General features: G+C 41.3%; 1 protein-coding gene across 2 annotated transcripts; it reads right to left on the reverse strand.

Moving 5' to 3' along the window:
• Positions 1-521: 521 nt before the first annotated feature.
• CYBC1 (cytochrome b-245 chaperone 1) lies at positions 522-16366 on the reverse strand. Of its 2 annotated transcripts, none has more exons than XM_048817272.2 (7): positions 16170-16366; positions 11886-12012; positions 10576-10617; positions 8884-8957; positions 7626-7722; positions 3301-3445; positions 522-1918 (listed from the first exon to the last, which is right to left on the reverse strand). In XM_048817272.2, the coding sequence occupies exons 2-7, from the start codon at positions 11968-11970 to the stop codon at positions 1783-1785; spliced, it is 579 nt and encodes a 192-aa protein (XP_048673229.1). In that variant the 5' UTR covers positions 11971-12012; positions 16170-16366; the 3' UTR covers positions 522-1782. The 2 variants fall into 2 exon arrangements, with proteins under 2 accessions (XP_048673229.1, XP_048673228.1); XM_048817271.2 differs by having other exon boundaries at positions 11886-12016; positions 16170-16365.
• Positions 16367-18054: the final 1688 nt, after the last annotated feature.

Here is an 18054-nt window from a genome sequence, read left to right on the forward strand (position 1 = left end):
ATAGGTAACACGTATCAAGCAGTGGACTGTAATCCAAATTAAAAAGTTAAATTCCAGTAACTATAATATCAAACTGCTAAGACGTTTCCTAAATAATCTATACCAAGTAATGCCACTTGAATACATTCCTTTTTCACCTTGGTTTAACTATTTGATTTGAACTTACCTACACTTATCCTTTATACTGACCATATCATGTCAATCTGGTTTAAAGCTAACATTTTTAATCTTACACCTCCTCCTTTGTGTTTAGTGCACCTCCCAGTTTGAATGCTGGGATATTCAAGGCTTGATGCTTTTGTGCATCTCCTAAACAAAAAAGGGTAGATTATGATACAAGCAATTTTATCCTGTTGAAGTTAGTTTGGCCCAATACATTCACCTTTGTTTCCTTCTCACTAATGACAGTTTGGTATAGACACAACGAATGGAGTTTGAGCTCTAGATATAACTTTCTGATCAAGGCAGAGGTAACTTGTCCAAAATCTACTCTTAAAAAAAAAAAAAAAAAAAGAACCATGTATCAAAAAAATATATATTTCACCACATGGGAAAAAGATCTTAGAAAAGAGGAAAACAATCACAACATATTTGGGGGTAAGATTTGGTCACAAAGCACTGACATTTCTAGCTGTCCCATCCTTCTTAACAGAGAGTATCCAATGCTACAAAGGTCTTATCTAATGCATCAAAAACTTTTAAAATAGGGAACATTGATAGAGCTAGGCTGAAGCTTTATTTTAGCAGTTGGCACTTGAAGAAAAAAAAAACATGGTGGACTTGCCCTGCAGTAGCAGATTTTTAAAAAATAAATATGTAAAGCAGCCTGACTCGAGGCTCCCATGTCTACTACTGTTTTATTTGGAGACAATGCCCATCCCTAAAACAGCAGCATAGGAAATTAAAACATTTCAAAGCGATTGCAAGGCAAGTGCTATTATATTTTATTTAAAAAGAATCACCCCTCTTTGCCTAATCTAGGAGGAATAAGCCACATATGAAATGGACCAATTTTATACCTGAAATTCTGGACCGCCACTTTCAAATTTTTTTATTTCTGTTGGTTTCTAATTGTAAGTAACTTCTTCAGTCCTACTGTACTTTGCATCATCAAAGCTGCCAAGATAGTGGCTATCTTTTTGATTATTTACTATTTTAATATGTTTAAAAGCAATTTTTTTAAGGGATTAACTCTTTGAATTTAATGACAGGATTTAAATATCCGTACCACATTGGAGTTTTCCTTTAAACAAGAGTAATAGAATCTGACATTATAATATAAAGTCACTAATTCAGTCTTTCTAAGTCCAGATACACTGTACCTGCAATGAATATTTACAGCAACCAGAAGTTTAAATGTGTGACTATCACCTTGATAACTGTGGAATGCAATCAACCAGTTCAAACCAATTCGTAAGTACATAATTTTTCCTAGGTTAATTACGAGGAGCTGACAAAGTTCCAAAGCCAGCATTGTCAACACCTACAAACTATAAGGCAAAGTAACAGATAAAATAGTATTTGCTTTGGAGTCTATGCAAGCCACGTATGAACAAATTCATACTAAGGCTTCCAGCTGAAGAACAGTTTATGGGGATGCAGGAATTTAAAGCAATTCGGCATCATCAGGCACTCCAACGCAGATTTTTGCAGCTGTCAAGGCAGAGAAATTCTCACATAGGGAAGATACCAAGCCACCAAATCATGAGGGGACTTCTTAGATGCAGTGCAGCCTATACAGCTTCCAAGCATTCAGAGGGCTCAGCTTTTTTAATTTCATTATTACTGTTCATACTCGTCCTTGGGTTCGTCTGCATCACTGGCATCCGTTTCACTGCTCTGCGACAGATCTTGATGGTTCTCTACTTTGTTCAGTTCCAGAAACCCGGTAATGAGCTTGGCAACTGCTTCCACATCACTATGGAAAGGAATGAATTATGTCCGAATTAATGGAGGTGTGGGGCTGATGAGCCAGAGCAAACGCACTCAATGCTGAACACATATATATCTGAAGGCCCAGTCAATATGTGGAACAAGACTATGGTTAGTAACTCGAATAGGGCCTGTCCAGATTCATAAGCTGTGTGCAACTTTTCCAAACTGCCATTATAATCAGAAAAGTGACTAAAGTGGAACTTCATGAGTTCCATTCTCCCAATGACTTTCAGACAAGATGAGGTTTCCATTCACAAGTCAGAATATTTTCTAACAGCCCCTGCTTTACATTCCCTTGAAAGCTAAAGAACCTGTGGAATTCTTTCTGCTTTTTATCACTAGTAATAAAGATTCCTTAGTTAGTTAATAATTGTACTTATTATGCACGAGGCAGACGATAATCTGCCTCACTCTCTCATAGCTGCACTACTTCAGCATTGCTAACAGGAGAAAGAATGAGGTAAGCAAAAACACAGTTCTAACTTGAAGACACACAGGGAGCAGCACTTTTAGGGAGTATAAATGCACTTGAAGTTAAGTGGTCTACTTAGCTTTCAACACACTTCCTGCCACACAGAAGTATCTGATAAAGTTATTGCTACTAAGATATGATGCAAGATTTTAAGGTCTCCCATTAAGTCAATTACTCTTAAATGGTTTATCTAAAGCACTTAAACATTTTGTAAGGTTCATTTATCACTCTCAACCTATCTCAAGACACCACATGCTTCTGACAAGCAAAGCGATAGGGTGACCTGTACACGTGTTTCCTTCTGGAGAGAGAAAATAATAGCTATAAAAATAATATCATAGAAACAGCAAGATAGAAGCCTGTCTATTCTCTCCTTAAAATTCACCTCTGCTGTGAGGCCTACAAAACACTCAACAATGGCTGTGACAGCTGCTTGTTACACTTACAAATCTCATTGCCAACTTGAGTTCTCGTCTTTTTGTTGTATCTTGTTTATACTAAAACTGTGAGCAATTTGGAACAGGGACTGTCTTTTTATGATGTGTCTGTACAGTGCCCATCACAATGGGTCCTCAGTATAAATAACAGCAATAATCAAGGGGCCTCTTTTCCTTTTGATTGAACTACAAGTAATAAAAAAAACTATTAGAGGCCTAGAATGTCTAATATTGTAGATTTCATTACACAATTGCTCTTATTCTCAAATGCCTGAGACTCAAATCAGTCAGGGTTTGAAAAGCATAACCTGAATAATCCTAAAACTAGATTAAATAAAACTACCAACAGATCTTGGACAATTCTCCCAACAGCCTCCTATAATCCAGCCAATGGCCCTATAGTTAACACCTACTCCTCTTTCACACACACTCATAATCGAAAAGAATAGCTCATACCTTCTACAGCCCATCACTGCGCTCTGGGTCAGGGGGTGGGAAAATCCAGTGACAAATCGAAGCACTACCAGGTAACCCTTCCCAAAGTAACGCACTTTCTCCTCTTCCACGTTCACATCTCGAATCTCATGCAGCGAAGCCGCCACTGTTAGCAAAAGCAGGGGAAGAACATCAATTACAGCCATTCCCAACATTGCCACTTCTGACTTATGTGACTGGGCTCCCTCTCCCTGCTTTAATAATAATGAGCCTCTGTGCAAGGCTTCAGTACTACTGCCCTCCTCCCACTCCACTGGGTGTGCTCTACGCCGCAGTTCTGGGATCCCAAACACCACCAACTGTGGTGAGGGCAAACAAACCTGGATCTGGATGCAAAGCAGAATGCACCAACTGGTATAGTTTGCTCTAATGAACTGGTACAGCTGCCCAAATATTGACAATCATCCATTTATTACTTATGCTTTCCTGCTGTTTTTCCCTCTTTCATTAAAGACAGTTCAAACTGTTTTCTGTATCAGGTAGTTAACAGCTGTTAAATGTATTGAGACTGAGCAGGTGTTGTAAAATTCACCATTCAGATCAGTCACTTTCAGAGCATCTCCTGGCTTCTGGGTCTCCATGTTAATTAGCATTTGCTCTCTGTTTCTGGTACAAATGCCTACTCTTGAGAAAACATTCGCTTATTGTTCAGGACACAAAAAAGGGGAAGTTCATGAACATTAACACTCACTCCTTCCTTCCCCCTCCCCCAAAATCTGTTTGAAATTTCATCATAATATTTAAGGAGGTTCTAAATGCTTTGAAGCCACTAAAAGCTCCCAACTATTTAAACATATTAGGAAGCAGTTTGATTTAGTCAAGCAAGGAGAGCATATGTTTGGAAGTCAAGAACATCCTGGGTTCTAGTTCCAATATAGCCAAGGCTCACTGTGACCTCAAGCAAGTCACTTAACCTGGGTTTGACTACTGTCACTGCAGCTATGCAACTGAATCAGATGCAGAAAGCTCAGTGGAAACCAGATGCAACATTTAAACTGAGCCTTCCTGGATAAGTTCACATTTTTAAAAACGGACATTAGGATTTTGCATGGTGTGTTCTCAGAATAGTCTGAGGGATTTTGTTTTTTAATTGCTGTTCCCCAAGCCCAGCCATACCATTATCAACACTTCTTTTTGCTGTAGTGTGCACTACTTTAGCTCAATCTAGAATTAAACTCAGCCTGGTGGGGGAAGCTACTTGTATCAAGGGTTAAGAGACCATCTTGCAGAGTAACAAACCAACATGGGAGTGCACGATGCAACAGGAAAAAGAGTAGCCTGTTAGCTATAGCTACAACAGAGGCTGTGAGCAGGAATTCTCCACTGATAATACTTCTATTCTAGTCATTCACTGATTTATACTATGCTCCTCACCACTGTACCCGAGTGTCTAGAGCTGTATAAAAGAAAAAAAATCAGTCACCATGTTTGTGAATATATTTATTTCTAATTCTCATCCTCCAGGTCCCTGACAGGCTGAAGCTCCCTTGGGATTCCTCCTTCTGACAAGCAACCCCAGATGCTCGTGTCACATAAACCTGAAAATGCTGCTTTCACTGCATATCCCACTCAAGGAAGAGATCCCTAAACAGCACGCATTTCTCTAGCATGGCAGCAAGAGAACTGATCCTGTCCCAGTTTCTCATTTTTATTTCTGATGTATAGTGTTACCAAAACCAAATTTTCAGATAACACGAAGGTCACCCACAACTTCTGTTGCTTCTGAGGTGCTGCTTTTCAACACTGTCATCATCCTAAAAAGAAAAGGAGGACTTGTGGCACCTTAGAGACTAACCAATTTATTTGAGCATAAGCTTTCGTGAGCTACAGCTCACTTCATCGGATGCATACTGTTTTCACAGTATGCATCCGATGAAGTGAGCTGTAGCTCACGAAAGCTCATGCTCAAATAAATTGGTTAGTCTCTAAGGTGCCACAAGTCCTCCTTTTCTTTTTGCGAATACAGACTAACACGGCTGCTACTCTGAAACCTGTCATCATCCTGGCACTCTCCCCAGTACCAGCTCCCATGTGTACATCACAAAGTGAATCAAGTTTCCCCTCTTCTTTGTGCTATTCAAGAGCAGCTTCTAGAGCTTCAGTGAAAGCAACTGCTCGATGCCGTGAAGTGACCAAAGCCTTTAAGAGCTGGGTTTGATTTCAGGAAATGCAGATTAATTAAATGGATTTTCTGTCTTGCATTTTCTAAGCAGGGATGGACAGTAAACAGTACCCAGAAACAGAGATCCAGTAATGATATACCATCTGTAGCTGTGTGTGCACACGCACAATAAATATGCAAAAAGAAAAGGAGTACTTCTGGCACCTTAGAGACTACAACTCACTTCAGCTTATGCTCAAATAAATTGGTTAGTCTCTAAGGTGCCACAAGTCCTCCTTTTCTTTTTGCGGATACAGACTAACACAGCTGCTACTCTGAACCCTAACAATAAATATGGTATCTTAAAATGGAAAGAAATATAACTCTACATTTCTACACCATTTTTTACCCAAGGATCTCCAGTTGCTTTACATACATGCATGGAGCCCCAAAACACTGCTGTAAGATACATATGCTATCCTTCTGACAAGGAGACACAGGGTTTAGGAGATTTAACCGAGGCTGCACAGTGAATTAGTGCCAAATTAGGATTAGAACCTAGAAGTCTCAACTCCCCTGCTCCAACAACTAGATTTCAGTATCTCTCACCATCAATATTTGCAAAGCACACTGCAGATTTCAGTACATTAAAACTGAGTAAAATACAGCCACAAATGCCAATATGCCCAGGAAAGCCCTATAGTAGTGTAAAAAAAAAAATAAAAAAAATCTGTGCGCTCTGGCTATACTGTATAAGAGACCTTTAGCAATGTGGTATGCTCATTTGCATTTTAATACCCAGAATGCTTTTGCAGCTTAGCATAATGGTGGCATCTGCTCTCTGGAAACCAAAGAGCTAGAAATGGATGGAAATGGTTGACTGAGTGCAGAACTCTAGAATAGTTTATAAAAAGATCTGCACATAATTCCTCCTTCTCTGCCCAACTCTCACACTTTACTCCTGGGGGAATTCTATGCTACTGCATGCATGCATAATTAATTAGCCACACATATTTTTAATTTTTTTGCGCAGAAAAAAGCTTCTGCCGAAATGTTGCTACGGTTTCCCCTTTTGCCCACTAGAGAATGCTGTGGCACAAGAACAGCAGCAGCTCCCAGCAGAAAATATCGTCTGCAGTTCCATCTTTTGCCTACCAGAGGGCACTGTGGAGATACAAATAAAAAACAGCAGCTCCTGGCCAGCGAGGGAAGAGAAAGAGCCTGCCTTTGTCAGGCCAGCTCAGAAGACAGGGGTTATGGGGAAACAGACAGCGTGGGGTGCTGGGGGGGTCAGACAGGGGCTCATAAGGGCTAGTGGGGGAGGACAGACCGGGGCAGGGGCTGAATGGGAGTGGAGGCACAGGGCCACAGGGGAGAGGGAGATGCAGGGCCACATGGTGATGGGGGTCGGGCTACAGAGCTACATAGGGACAGAGGGTGGCTGAGTGGGGGCACAGAGGCACATGGGGACAGGGGAAGGAGGTACAGGGACACATAGGGACAGGGGGTGGCTGAGTGAGGGCACAGAGACACATAGGGATGGGGGGTGCAGGGCCACATGGGGATGGGGAGGAGTAGGTTTCTGAGTGGGGGTGGAGGGACACATGGGAGTGCAGGAACAGATGGGGACACGGGCAGATGTGCCTGACTGAATGGGAGAGGCTAGGGGTCAGCCAGGGTCTACATGGGGAAGCTCCCTAACAATCCCTTCCTGCATCCCAAAAACACCTGTTCCATACTTTTCCCACCCATACCCAACAACCCTCCAAGTTCACAGCCAGGCTCCTTCCCAGCAATTTACTTCCCTCTCCCTCAGCTCCTCAGTTACCCCTGACTCCCCCAAGCCTTTGCACTGCTTCTGAGGGGTGTGGGAAATACAGTTCTGTATTGTAGTTTAAATGAATTTTTACTCAGAGTTCTGTATTAATATGCCTAGTAAGGAATCTATTTGTCAAAAAACATTTCCTGAATCTTTTTTGTTGTCTGTAGTGTTACAGACATGCTTGCTGACAAGTATTTTGAAATAAATGACCAAAATAATTGAAACTGCTGTGATTATATTGTGTTATTTTGACAAATAAAATACACAGAGTTTTAAAATATTGTGCACAGAATTTTTAATTTTTTGGTGCAGAATTCCCCCAGGAGTAACACTTGGTACCTACAGAAACACCTACTTTCTTACCTTGTTCGTGGCCTGCTCTTGAGAGGGTCAATATTTTTTTGTAAAGGTTGAATGTTTTAAGGAAGACCTTTCCCTTGTCCTTGTCAAATACAGCTTCCTGTAAAATTGCAACACAGCATCAATTGTATCCTTTTCTTTTAAGTTGGAAGGTGGCATTTACAACCTCCAAAAAATAAACAGCCCAACACTCACCTGTAGAGTTAGTTTCTGTTATCACAGCAATATGAACTTAATAGTTTTACTTTTTCTCACTCCTGTCCCATTACTGGATTATGAAGTCAACATTTTATTCTTGGCTTCCCCTCAAACCAGACTTGTCTGAATCTCACACACTCTTTCCAGGATAGGGTTTAAGTGGTTTTATTCTCCTTTAACTGTAAACTGTCCCTGACCTTAAGACAAGATGTCACACCTTACAGAAACTGAAACTTGCTCTTTAAGGTGTGTGTGTGTGGTTCTCCCACAACCCCCAGGCTACTGTGAACATAAAATCTACCTACACCTTTCAATAATAACAGTGACATTACCAACTGGGCAAATTTTTGGACTTACATGATATGGTGATGTTTACGTTAAAAAGAAAACATCCCAAGGATTAGATGGCTCCAGGGACCGGTAATGGAACAGGGCATCTTTCGCATCTGGGTCATTTATTCAAGTACAGCATGGGTTAGTACAATGACAATCTTCCAACTGCTTGTGAAATGAGTTGGTAACATCAGTCCAGTTTCTGATGGACAGTTGTCAACATCATAAAAAAAAAAATCACAAATAGCACTCTCCTGAGAGTGGGGAAATATTGAGTGGGACTGGAGGTAGATCTGTCCTATAGTGACATGGGGGGCCTACCAACTAGCACGGACAGCATGTGCAGGAAGCTTACACTAGTAACTTCATGTGCTACTCCTGTTCTCTTAGATGAAAATCACGTTGCAAATATTTCAGCTTATAATTGCAAAAATATTCTACACAAAACATTAAAAATACGACAGATATGTTTGGCTAAGTCTTGTCTTTAAACACCAGTTCATCTTTAACAATGTTTCCTGTATTATCAGTATAAAGATTACCCTCACAGTTAACATTTATTATAAGTTACCAATATGGCTACATTTCTCAACAGTGTCTGACAGTGTAACTTGTTTACTTGGATTACACAATATTAGTGATTATCTGGTTGCTGAAATCGACAGCCGACAAATACTTGAAGTCAGCACAACCCACTTCCTGTCTTCTGAGTTCACAGCATGTGTCTTACCTCCCACTCCTCCAGATTCTGTGCAGCCACAAAGAGACACCCAGCTATATAGAAGAGTTTCCATCCCAAGCTGTCTGATCAATACAAGATACACAGTATTAAATACATTGTTTGAATAGCAAGCAAAAGATAGTAATAAAGATGACCCACCCACTCTGGGAGCAAATAAGAAAGAAATGCGCCTTTCATGACAGATGTTTTCTTCTTCAACAGTAAGATATAGTATTTTAATAGTGTATTTCCAGGATCAAAAAAAGCAGAAGTTATTCCATTGTAGAAATTTTTTTGTTGTTGTTTTAAAAACACTGGAATCAGTGCTATACAGAATGAACAACATATTTGTTGCTGGCAGGATTGTACATAGTTCTGTTGTGGATATGATTTTTTTTCCTAAAAAGAAAAGGAGTACTTGTGGCACCTTAGAGACTAACCAATTTATTTGAGCATGAGCTTTCGTGAGCTACAGCTCACTTGAAGTGAGCTGTAGCTCACGAAAGCTCATGCTCAAATAAATTGGTTAGTCTCTAAGGTGCCACAAGTACTCCTTTTCTTTTTGCAAATACAGACTAACACGGCTGTTCCTCTGAAACCTGCCATTTTTTTTCCTGAGAACTTGAGATATTGAAATACTTTAACAAGGGGCTCCCATAAACACGTTCCTCCTTAGCCTGTGATAACCCATATGATAAATCCCCTTTGTACTGCAGAGAACAGGGGTGAGAGACTGGGGATATTAATTTATTGAAACAAACATGTTTCTTCAGACCAACAAGGGAAGCAGTCAGCACATCTTGGCAAACACATATATAAAATGTCACATGCTGGAAATGTTTACACAGTGCAATCTGTCTTAAGTGACTGCTCCAGGAACTAACAATCAATTGCTTGACAAAGGTCTTTTACTAAAGATGGAGCAGAACTGGGCTCAATACGTTTGGGGAGACTCCAGCGCAGTCTCTTAAGAAAGGATATTGTCTTTTACAGGTGGCGCCTCATATAGGTTTCACTGAATTTTGTCCTGGAAAAATATACTGACTATATTGTTAGTATAACGCACTGTTCCAGTTGTGTCATTTGAAACAAAGATGGAGGCTTATAGGATGCTCTGCAGCTTATTTATTTATGATGGGAGGGGGGGAGCATTTGGTGCAATCTGATCCATTCCCAAAAGAACAGATAAAAATAAAGAGCAAATTTTTGATGAGCCCCAAGGATTAGTTCTCTCTGGCAGGAGTGACTTAATAGCATCCAGAGAGAAGTACTTCCATCAGAGGCATGGTACACTCTTCAGTTTGCTGGCAGAATTTTAACAATATCTACCCTCCCTGTGGAGTTAAAAGTACCTACTAGCTAAGGTTTGTAAAATGTATTGAAACATAAAGCATTACAGAGTGCTAAGTATCATTGTTATAAATACTCTGGGGATGCGGGAAAGCAAGGCTGGAACGGAGCTGCGGAAATAACTAAAGAGGGAGAAAAATAGAAGATCATGGGGTAAGTCTGGGGAAGGATGCTGCCAAGTTTTAAGATTTGTACCAGCTCCAAGAGTTTATGGTAGGCACTTTATACGTTAAAAAAAAAAGTACAAGATATTAAGGGGGGATCAGGTGGAAGCTAGGGGAGAAAATCATCATATGAAAGAAAATTCCAACAGGAAAGAATAAAACTCTCCATAAAGTAACCGGACATTACCTTCACTGTAATAAGCAGCAGCCAGACCTATGGAAGATATTCCTGGAAAGAGAGGGGACAGGTATGATTTAAACATGTAACTCGAGATATCTAATAATTCCTTTATTTAATACACACATATACACGCACCTAAGTTATATCCATTAATTCTCATGGAAAGAAGAGCTACCTTTGATTGCAGCTTTGTTGTCCCTTCTGATTGTTACTCTCTCTCAATGCAGAGAGCAAATAAAGCATTTTGTATTAAATAAAATATAATTCTCTCTCTTTCATGTAATTATATCATATTTTTAAAATGGGGAAACTGAGGTACGGATAGGAAAAAGTGGCTTGCCTAAGGTCAGACAGCAAGACAGTGACCGAATCAGGAACAGAACCAGAAGCTCCAACTCCCAGCAAGTCTAACCATTAAATCTCGCTTCCCCTGCAAGGATAGCACTACTTTGAGTACTGAGGACATGAATATTAAAAAGTCTATTCTTAGCTGCAAGATAGCCTACCGTGCTCTGTGGGACCAACAGAAACCTGTGCATGCACTGTTGGCGTACACCTGTGTCATACAGGTTGCCAAATGCTGTCACATATCCAAGAAACAATTGTTGGACAATACCTCATGCATTGGAATGCCTTGCTTTAATTATAATGTGGACCCAGGCTGCCAGTTTGACAAAATTTGTTTACAGTAGTAAAAGACAGTGTGGTCTAGTTGACTGGGAAATAGGATTGGGAACCAGGATCTCCTGAGTTCTACCACCAACTCTCAGTGTAGTCTTGGGCAAACAGCTTACCCACTCTTTGATTCTGTTTCCCCATGTGTAAAACAGAGATAGAAGCACCATACCTAACTTGCAGGAAGCGCTGTGAGGCTTCATACTTTACGTCTACACAGTGCCCTTAAGACAAGAAATGCTATATAAATGCCAGAGGTGAAATTCTGGGCCCATTTAAGTGAATGGGAGTTTTGCTGCTGACTTCTGTGATCCCAAGATTTCTCCCCAAGGGTTTATTAATAGTCAGCTGTGTCTTCATGCTATCCATAAGTGTCAGTGGCTATCCATAAGTGTGAGTGGAGACTAAAGTTGAGGTGATTTCACCTTCCCAAATAATACTTCCCAGAAATCTTAAAAGTCATCTTAATAGGGTTTCTCTCAGGAAACATTTGTAACCCGCTTTCCTTAAAACATGCATTTAAATGGATTTAGTCCTATACATACTATTTGTGGCTGGCATAAAAATACAAGCCTGGGAAAAGCAGGTCCAAGTTACTCATTCATCTCTTCCTGTATAGGGAAGAATCATCAGTGTCTTACCAACAAAGAGAGACCAAGATCTGATGCCAGGTGATCTCTTCAAATGAAGAATGGAACTTGTGCGGTTTTCAAGCAACATGTACATCTTCAGGAGAAATTCCCTGCAGCCTAGTAACACTCATGAAACCTAGCTGGACAATGAAAAGGAGTAAGAACTTACAAGTTATTGCTTTACCCTTTGTCCTTCCTTTCTATGCCCCAATATTTGTAAACAACCTTCAGTCATGTCCATCTAGATTGTAATCTATCCAGGGCAAGGATATGGTGTTCTACTTACATGTAAAATACCATGCACATTTATGACACTGTACAATAATCACCATGGAGACTTGCAAAACAAGATTAACAAAGATTTGAACCCTGTAAGAAATGTCTCATTCTTTCTTTAAGGTTCCCTTCATTCCTAGCATAAGCAATATCCTTTGAAGAGTTTCCAAAACTGGCTGTCAAAATAAAATTAGCATTGTATTAACTAGCAATTGTGAACTCAGGAGAACAGAAAAGCAATAGAAAGAGAGTGGTAAGTTCTTGTACAAAGCATTTCTTCAGTTAACAGGAAAGGGCAACAATAATGGTCAGCCTGTCAGCCAAAGCAGGACTAGGCAACACACCACAACACAGGATACAGGATTTCACGACTCAGTCCCTCACTCCAGGGTTGCGAGCGCTGCAGGATCAGCCCAAACAGGAAGAAGCACTTCACAAGGCACTGAGCTATACCTACAGCAAACTCAGGAATGTAACTGAGTGGTATTGTAGACAGCCATATGCAGCCCTCCTCAACCAGAGAATAGGATCAACACACATTAAGAAAGATGGTGGGAATTAGAAGAGAGGCACGAATTATGAACATTAAGACTAGACAAATCATTTTCATCAAATAATCATGGCAAGAAATTATTTTAATCTTTGAGCAATTGTGACTTCCAACAAACACTCTGTTCTACCTATGGTGACTTCAGCATATAAAAGGATTTATATTAGGGCTCCAGCAGGACATGTGTGAGGGCTGGACTGATTTGGTCAGGATGGATTACCACCACTGAGGAGGAGACAACAATGGGGATAGCTTTCCAGAAGATTTAAAACTTCTCTTCTAGTGGAGAACTAGTTGCGGGGGGAGAGGGACTGGGAGAAACGACAATACCTTTTCAAACTGTTCCTCATTATGGTGATGACTACGCAGCCACAACCCACGGAACAGGGGATGAGATCACATTATTTTTATGAAATACCGTGTATGCCACAACATTTTTAGTAGGTCCGGCAGAGCAGGCTGTGGATGGTATACCAGCATTAACTGTGAATTTCCTCTATTTGTTTGGTTTGTGTCACAACCTTGGTATTACTTAAATGTAAGAGAGGGGAGAAGTGTTGTGCAGCCTTCCCCAAGAGTGTCATCTAGAAGACAGATGATCCTACCTACTGCACACATTACCTTTACTCACATTACCAGAGAATAGTTATCAGTGGTTCACGGTCATGCTGGAAGGGCATAACGAGTGGGTTCCCGCAGAGATCGGTTCTGGGTCTGGTTCTGTTCAATATCTTCATCAATGATTTAGATAATGGCATAGAGAGTACACTTACAAAGTTTGCGGACAATACCAAGCTGGAAGGGGTTGCAAGTGCTTTGGAGGATAGGATTAAAATTCAAAATGATCTGGACAAACTGGAGAAAAGGTCTGAAGTAAATAGAATGAAATTCAATATGGACAAATGCAAAGTACTCCACTTAGGAAGGAACAGTCAGTTGCACACATACAAAATGGGAAATGACTGCCTAGGAAGGAGTACTGTGGAAAGGGATCTGGGGATCATAGTGGATCACAAGCTAAATATGAGTCAACAGTGTAACAATGTTACAAAAAAGGCAAACATCATTCTGGGATGCATTAGCAGGAGTATTGTAAGCAAGACATGAGAAGTAATTCTTCTACTCTACTCCACGCTGATTAGACCTCAACTGGAGTATTGTGTCCCGTTCTGGGCGCCACATTTCAGGAAAGATGTGATCAAATTGGAGAAAGTCCAGAGAAGAGCAACAAAAATGATTACAGGTCTAGAAAACATGACCTATGAGGGAAGATTGAAAAAATTGGGTTTGTTTAGTCTGGAGAAGAGACGACTGAGAGGGGACATGATAACAGTTTTCAAGTACATAAAAGGTTGTTACAAGGAGGAGGGAGAAAAAATTTTCTTCTTAACCTCTGATGATAGGACAAGAAGCAATGGGCTTAAACTGCAGCAAGGGAGGTTTAGGTTGTACATTAGGAAAAACTTCCTAACTGTCCGAGTGGTTAAGCACTGAAATAAATTGTCAAGGGAGGTTGTGGAATCTCCATCATTGGGGATTTTTAAGAGCAGGTTGGACAAACACCTGTCAGGGATGGTCTAGAGAATACTTAGTGCTGCCTTGAGTGCAGGGGACTGGACTAGATGACCTCTCAAGGTCCCTTCCAGTCCTATGATTCTATGATTATTTGGAGAAACAGACTAAAGCCTCAAGGCAATTGCAAGCAAATCTAGTACTATATAAATCAACACTTTTCTTACTTTAAGTAGCCTTAAAGACTTACTGCATTTTCACCCTTTCTCAGATGAAGGAGCTCTAGCTGTCACTGCAAAGCTGACACAGCATGACATAATGCAGTACCATGTGGAGGCAGTGCATCTAATGGTTAGAGCCAGAGGCTGTCAGGACTCCTGGGTTGTATTTCTGGCTCCGCCATTCAGCCATTGAGAGAGTTTTGGCAAGCCGCTTAACCTTTCCGTTTATCCAGCTCTAAAATAATACTGACCTTCCCCATAAGTGTGTTATGAGGCTTTTTATTGGTATAGTGCTTTGGGATCATTGGCTTGAAAAGCATTATATGGTTCTTTTATCCTGGGAGATCCTGAGCACTTACAATTCTTATTGAGTTCAGTGGAGTTGTGGCTGCACAGCACCTCTCAGAATCAGACCTTATAGGTATCATTATTACATTATTGAACTAACAATTCCTATGTCTGCAGCATCAGTTAGCAGAAATTTGACTTTCAGTGGATGTTATCTACCTACACTACAGGATTCTACATCCCTTACAACACACTCAACAGTATTTTAAATCGACATTAGGAAGCAAACAGAGCCAAACAGGCTCATGCACATCCAGGTTCTGAGAAGACAGAAATGGCCATATCTTGATTCCTTACTCATCCTGTTGTTCTGGGATATTGCATGAAGCATGCACACACTTTTACTGTTGGGCACTTTAGACACAAAGTTTAGTTAAAAAAAATTATAAAACCGAAACAGAAATATATTAATGATTTTTTTTAAATTTAAATGAAAACATTTCCTGGGCATGATGCTAATACTTCCTCGCAGCAGGTGCATCGGAACCTAACAGTGAAACAGCCAAAGCTGAGTCAGCATCCTGCATTAAGATCTGCTAACACAGAATCATTCATCCCTTTTTAGAGTAACAGCCATGTTAGTCTGTATTCGCAAAAAGAAAAGGAGTACTTGTGGCACCTTAGAGACTAACCAATTTATTTGAGTATAAGCTTTCGTGAGCATCCGATGAAGTGAGCTGTAGCTCACGAAAGCTTATGCTCAAATAAATTGGTTAGTCTCTAAGTTCTAACTCCTGTTCTTCATCCCTTTTTACCTCTCTGCTCTGGATCGGTCTCCCTCCAATCAAATCTGACCCCAGACTTTCTAACATCTCCTGGCAAATGTCCAGCTGTCAACCGAAACGCAACATGACCCAAAGCAAGCGCTTCTTCTTTCCCTGCTGATACTAGGTGGGAAATATTTCTGGTCTAGAACTGCAGAGCATTCACTGTTTTGCGCTTGCTCTACAATTCGAACAGAGGAAAACAGCGGGGGTGCCTCATGATTCCTTTCCCCGTCCTAGTACCCCGGACATACTGCGGCTCTTGTCGTTTTATCAACCATCAGTTGGTTATTAATACCTGCTCCTCGCCCCAGCCTCGTCGTTTCCGCAACAAGAATAAAAGGGAAGATGTGCTTGGACTGAGCTCCCCTCTGATGCATTAATCAGACACTGGAGTTTCCCCACCACCTCACCTCCCATGTAGCCACATCCCTCCCCATGCCCCCAAAGTCCCAGCAACCCGCCCCAAACCTTGGCACCCCAACCGCATGCAGCCTGCTCCTCCCGCAACACCAGCCCCCCACACTGTCCTATCCCCCCACATCCCAGCCCCGCACGCCATGCAGCCCGCCTCACTCCCCTCCCCCCGCACGCTGGGAGGGGAAGCAGCACCGCCACTGACCGGTTCCTTCCCGCAGCAGCGCAGCCCCACACAGACGCGCATCGAACGGGACTCGCCGCTCACTTTACTTCCCGAATCCGGCCGGGAGGCGCCACACCATAGAGTCGTGGGACCCGAGCGCCCTCGGCGATCACAGCGGAGATTGAACACCGCGCGCTAGAGTGTCGATACGCAAAACGCGCCGTAACTTTGGCGGCCATTTTTGCTTCGGGCAAGAAAAATTCCCCCCCCCCGGCGAAAAAAATACCCATTAACTTCTGTGTATGTGCTTGGTGCCTAAATCCAAGATGGCGACCAACTTTAAATCCTTTCCGCCCAAATCCAAAATGGCGTGTTAAATTAAGTTATTACAGCTGCCCAAATCCAAGATGGCAACTTACGTTAACTCCTTCCCGCCCAAATTCAAGATGGCCTGTTAAGTAAAGGTCTTACAGCTACCCAAGTCCAAGATGGTGGCTGAGGTACTCTTGCACTGAAGGCCTTAGGTAAACACTGTAGAGCCAGGGAGACTCCTGGAGGGAGGAGGATGGTTTTGTTAAGTGAGGTCAGTCTGCAGGACTTAGAGTCCTTGAAGTTCAGGCAGTGGACCGTGACCTCCCCTGCTGTGGTTGGAGGCAGTGAGAAGGGTGCTGGTGAGTGCATCCTCATAGGAGGTGGTAGAGCAAGAATTTCAGAGCTTGCATGGGAAGCTGGGGCCTAAACAGCTAGTTCTATTGTTTGTGCTCTGGGCTGCCCTGTTCAGTCAGAGTATGCATACCACAGCTGTCACTGTAGCATAGCATCTGGCCACATGCTGGCCCTGGTTCATGCATTATACAGCTACCAAGGAGACTAGGAGACCCCACGGTGTCACTGATGATGACCACATAATAGCTTATACTTATAGCACCTGCCATCCCAAAGTGCCTTATGTGCATTAACTGAGCTTCACGACCCTATGGAGGTGGGTATGTTATCTCTATTTAAGAGATGAGGAAAACCAAGCCCTGGGAGGTCACAGAGCTGGAGATAGAACCTCTGAATCCTGATTTCTGGTTCCTTATTCTAACCACTAGAAAACACTGCTTTTCTATGTTTGCTGTTAATATACATGTGTCCATATATGAACAGCTACTTGTGCATGAATTTGGAGATCGATATCAACACTTCTTTGGCTCAAAGGTTTGTATTCACGCAACCATACTTTCTGTTAGCCCAGTAAAAGAAATTAGGCTACTATACCTTGTGAATTTTTATTAGAAACAGTACATTTTGTTTTGCACTTTTAAGCTAGTGCTAAATTGTAACAGTGTTGCCACTTCTGATCATTTTATCAAATGTCTTGCAATATATGATGTTTTTCTTAAACCCTCAGCTCCTGGAGTCATGATATTAAGTGGTGATCTCATCTTATGTATTTTTATAAGTATGTTTTTAGTCCTCTTTGTTATGTAGAAAAGCTTAAAAATGCAAACCCTAAGGCTCAAAAAACCAGAAGGCAAATAAGAAGAACCCCAACATTATTATTTTTGTACATCTCATGATTTTAAAGCCAATCTCATGGCTTTTGCGGGGAATGACTCACGATTTTTGAATGCTTGGGGTTGTTAATTCTCTAGTATTTTTAAAATCAGTTTAACTGTTAATAAAATGATTAGGGGTTTGGAACGGGTCCCATATGAGGAGAGATTAAAGAGACTAGGACTTTTCATCTTGGAAAAGAGGAGACTAAGGGGGATATGATAGGGCTATATAAAATCATGAGTGGTGTGGAGAAAGTGAATAAGGAAAAGTTATTAACTTGTTCCCATAATATAAGAACTAGGGGCCACCAAATGAAATTAATGGGCAGCAGGTTTAAAACAAATAAAAGGAAGTTCTTCACACACTGCACAGTCAACCTGTG

The sequence above is a fragment of the Caretta caretta genome, chromosome 14 (genome assembly GCF_965140235.1).
Source record: "Caretta caretta isolate rCarCar2 chromosome 14, rCarCar1.hap1, whole genome shotgun sequence".
NCBI lineage: Eukaryota > Metazoa > Chordata > Testudines > Cheloniidae > Caretta > Caretta caretta.

Excerpts from the sequence above, each read along its gene's own strand:
- CYBC1 (XM_048817272.2), bottom strand. The coding sequence starts at position 11,970 with ATGTACATGTTGCTTGAAAACCGCACAAGTTCCATTCTTCATTTGAAG. Across the intron at positions 7,723-8,883 it reads AGAATCTGGAGGAGTGGGAG|GAAGCTGTATTTGACAAGGA; the intron begins GTAAGACACATG and ends GCAATTTTACAG. Across the intron at positions 1,919-3,300 it reads GCAGTGATGGGCTGTAGAAG|TGATGTGGAAGCAGTTGCCA; the intron begins GTATGAGCTATT and ends TCCTTTCCATAG.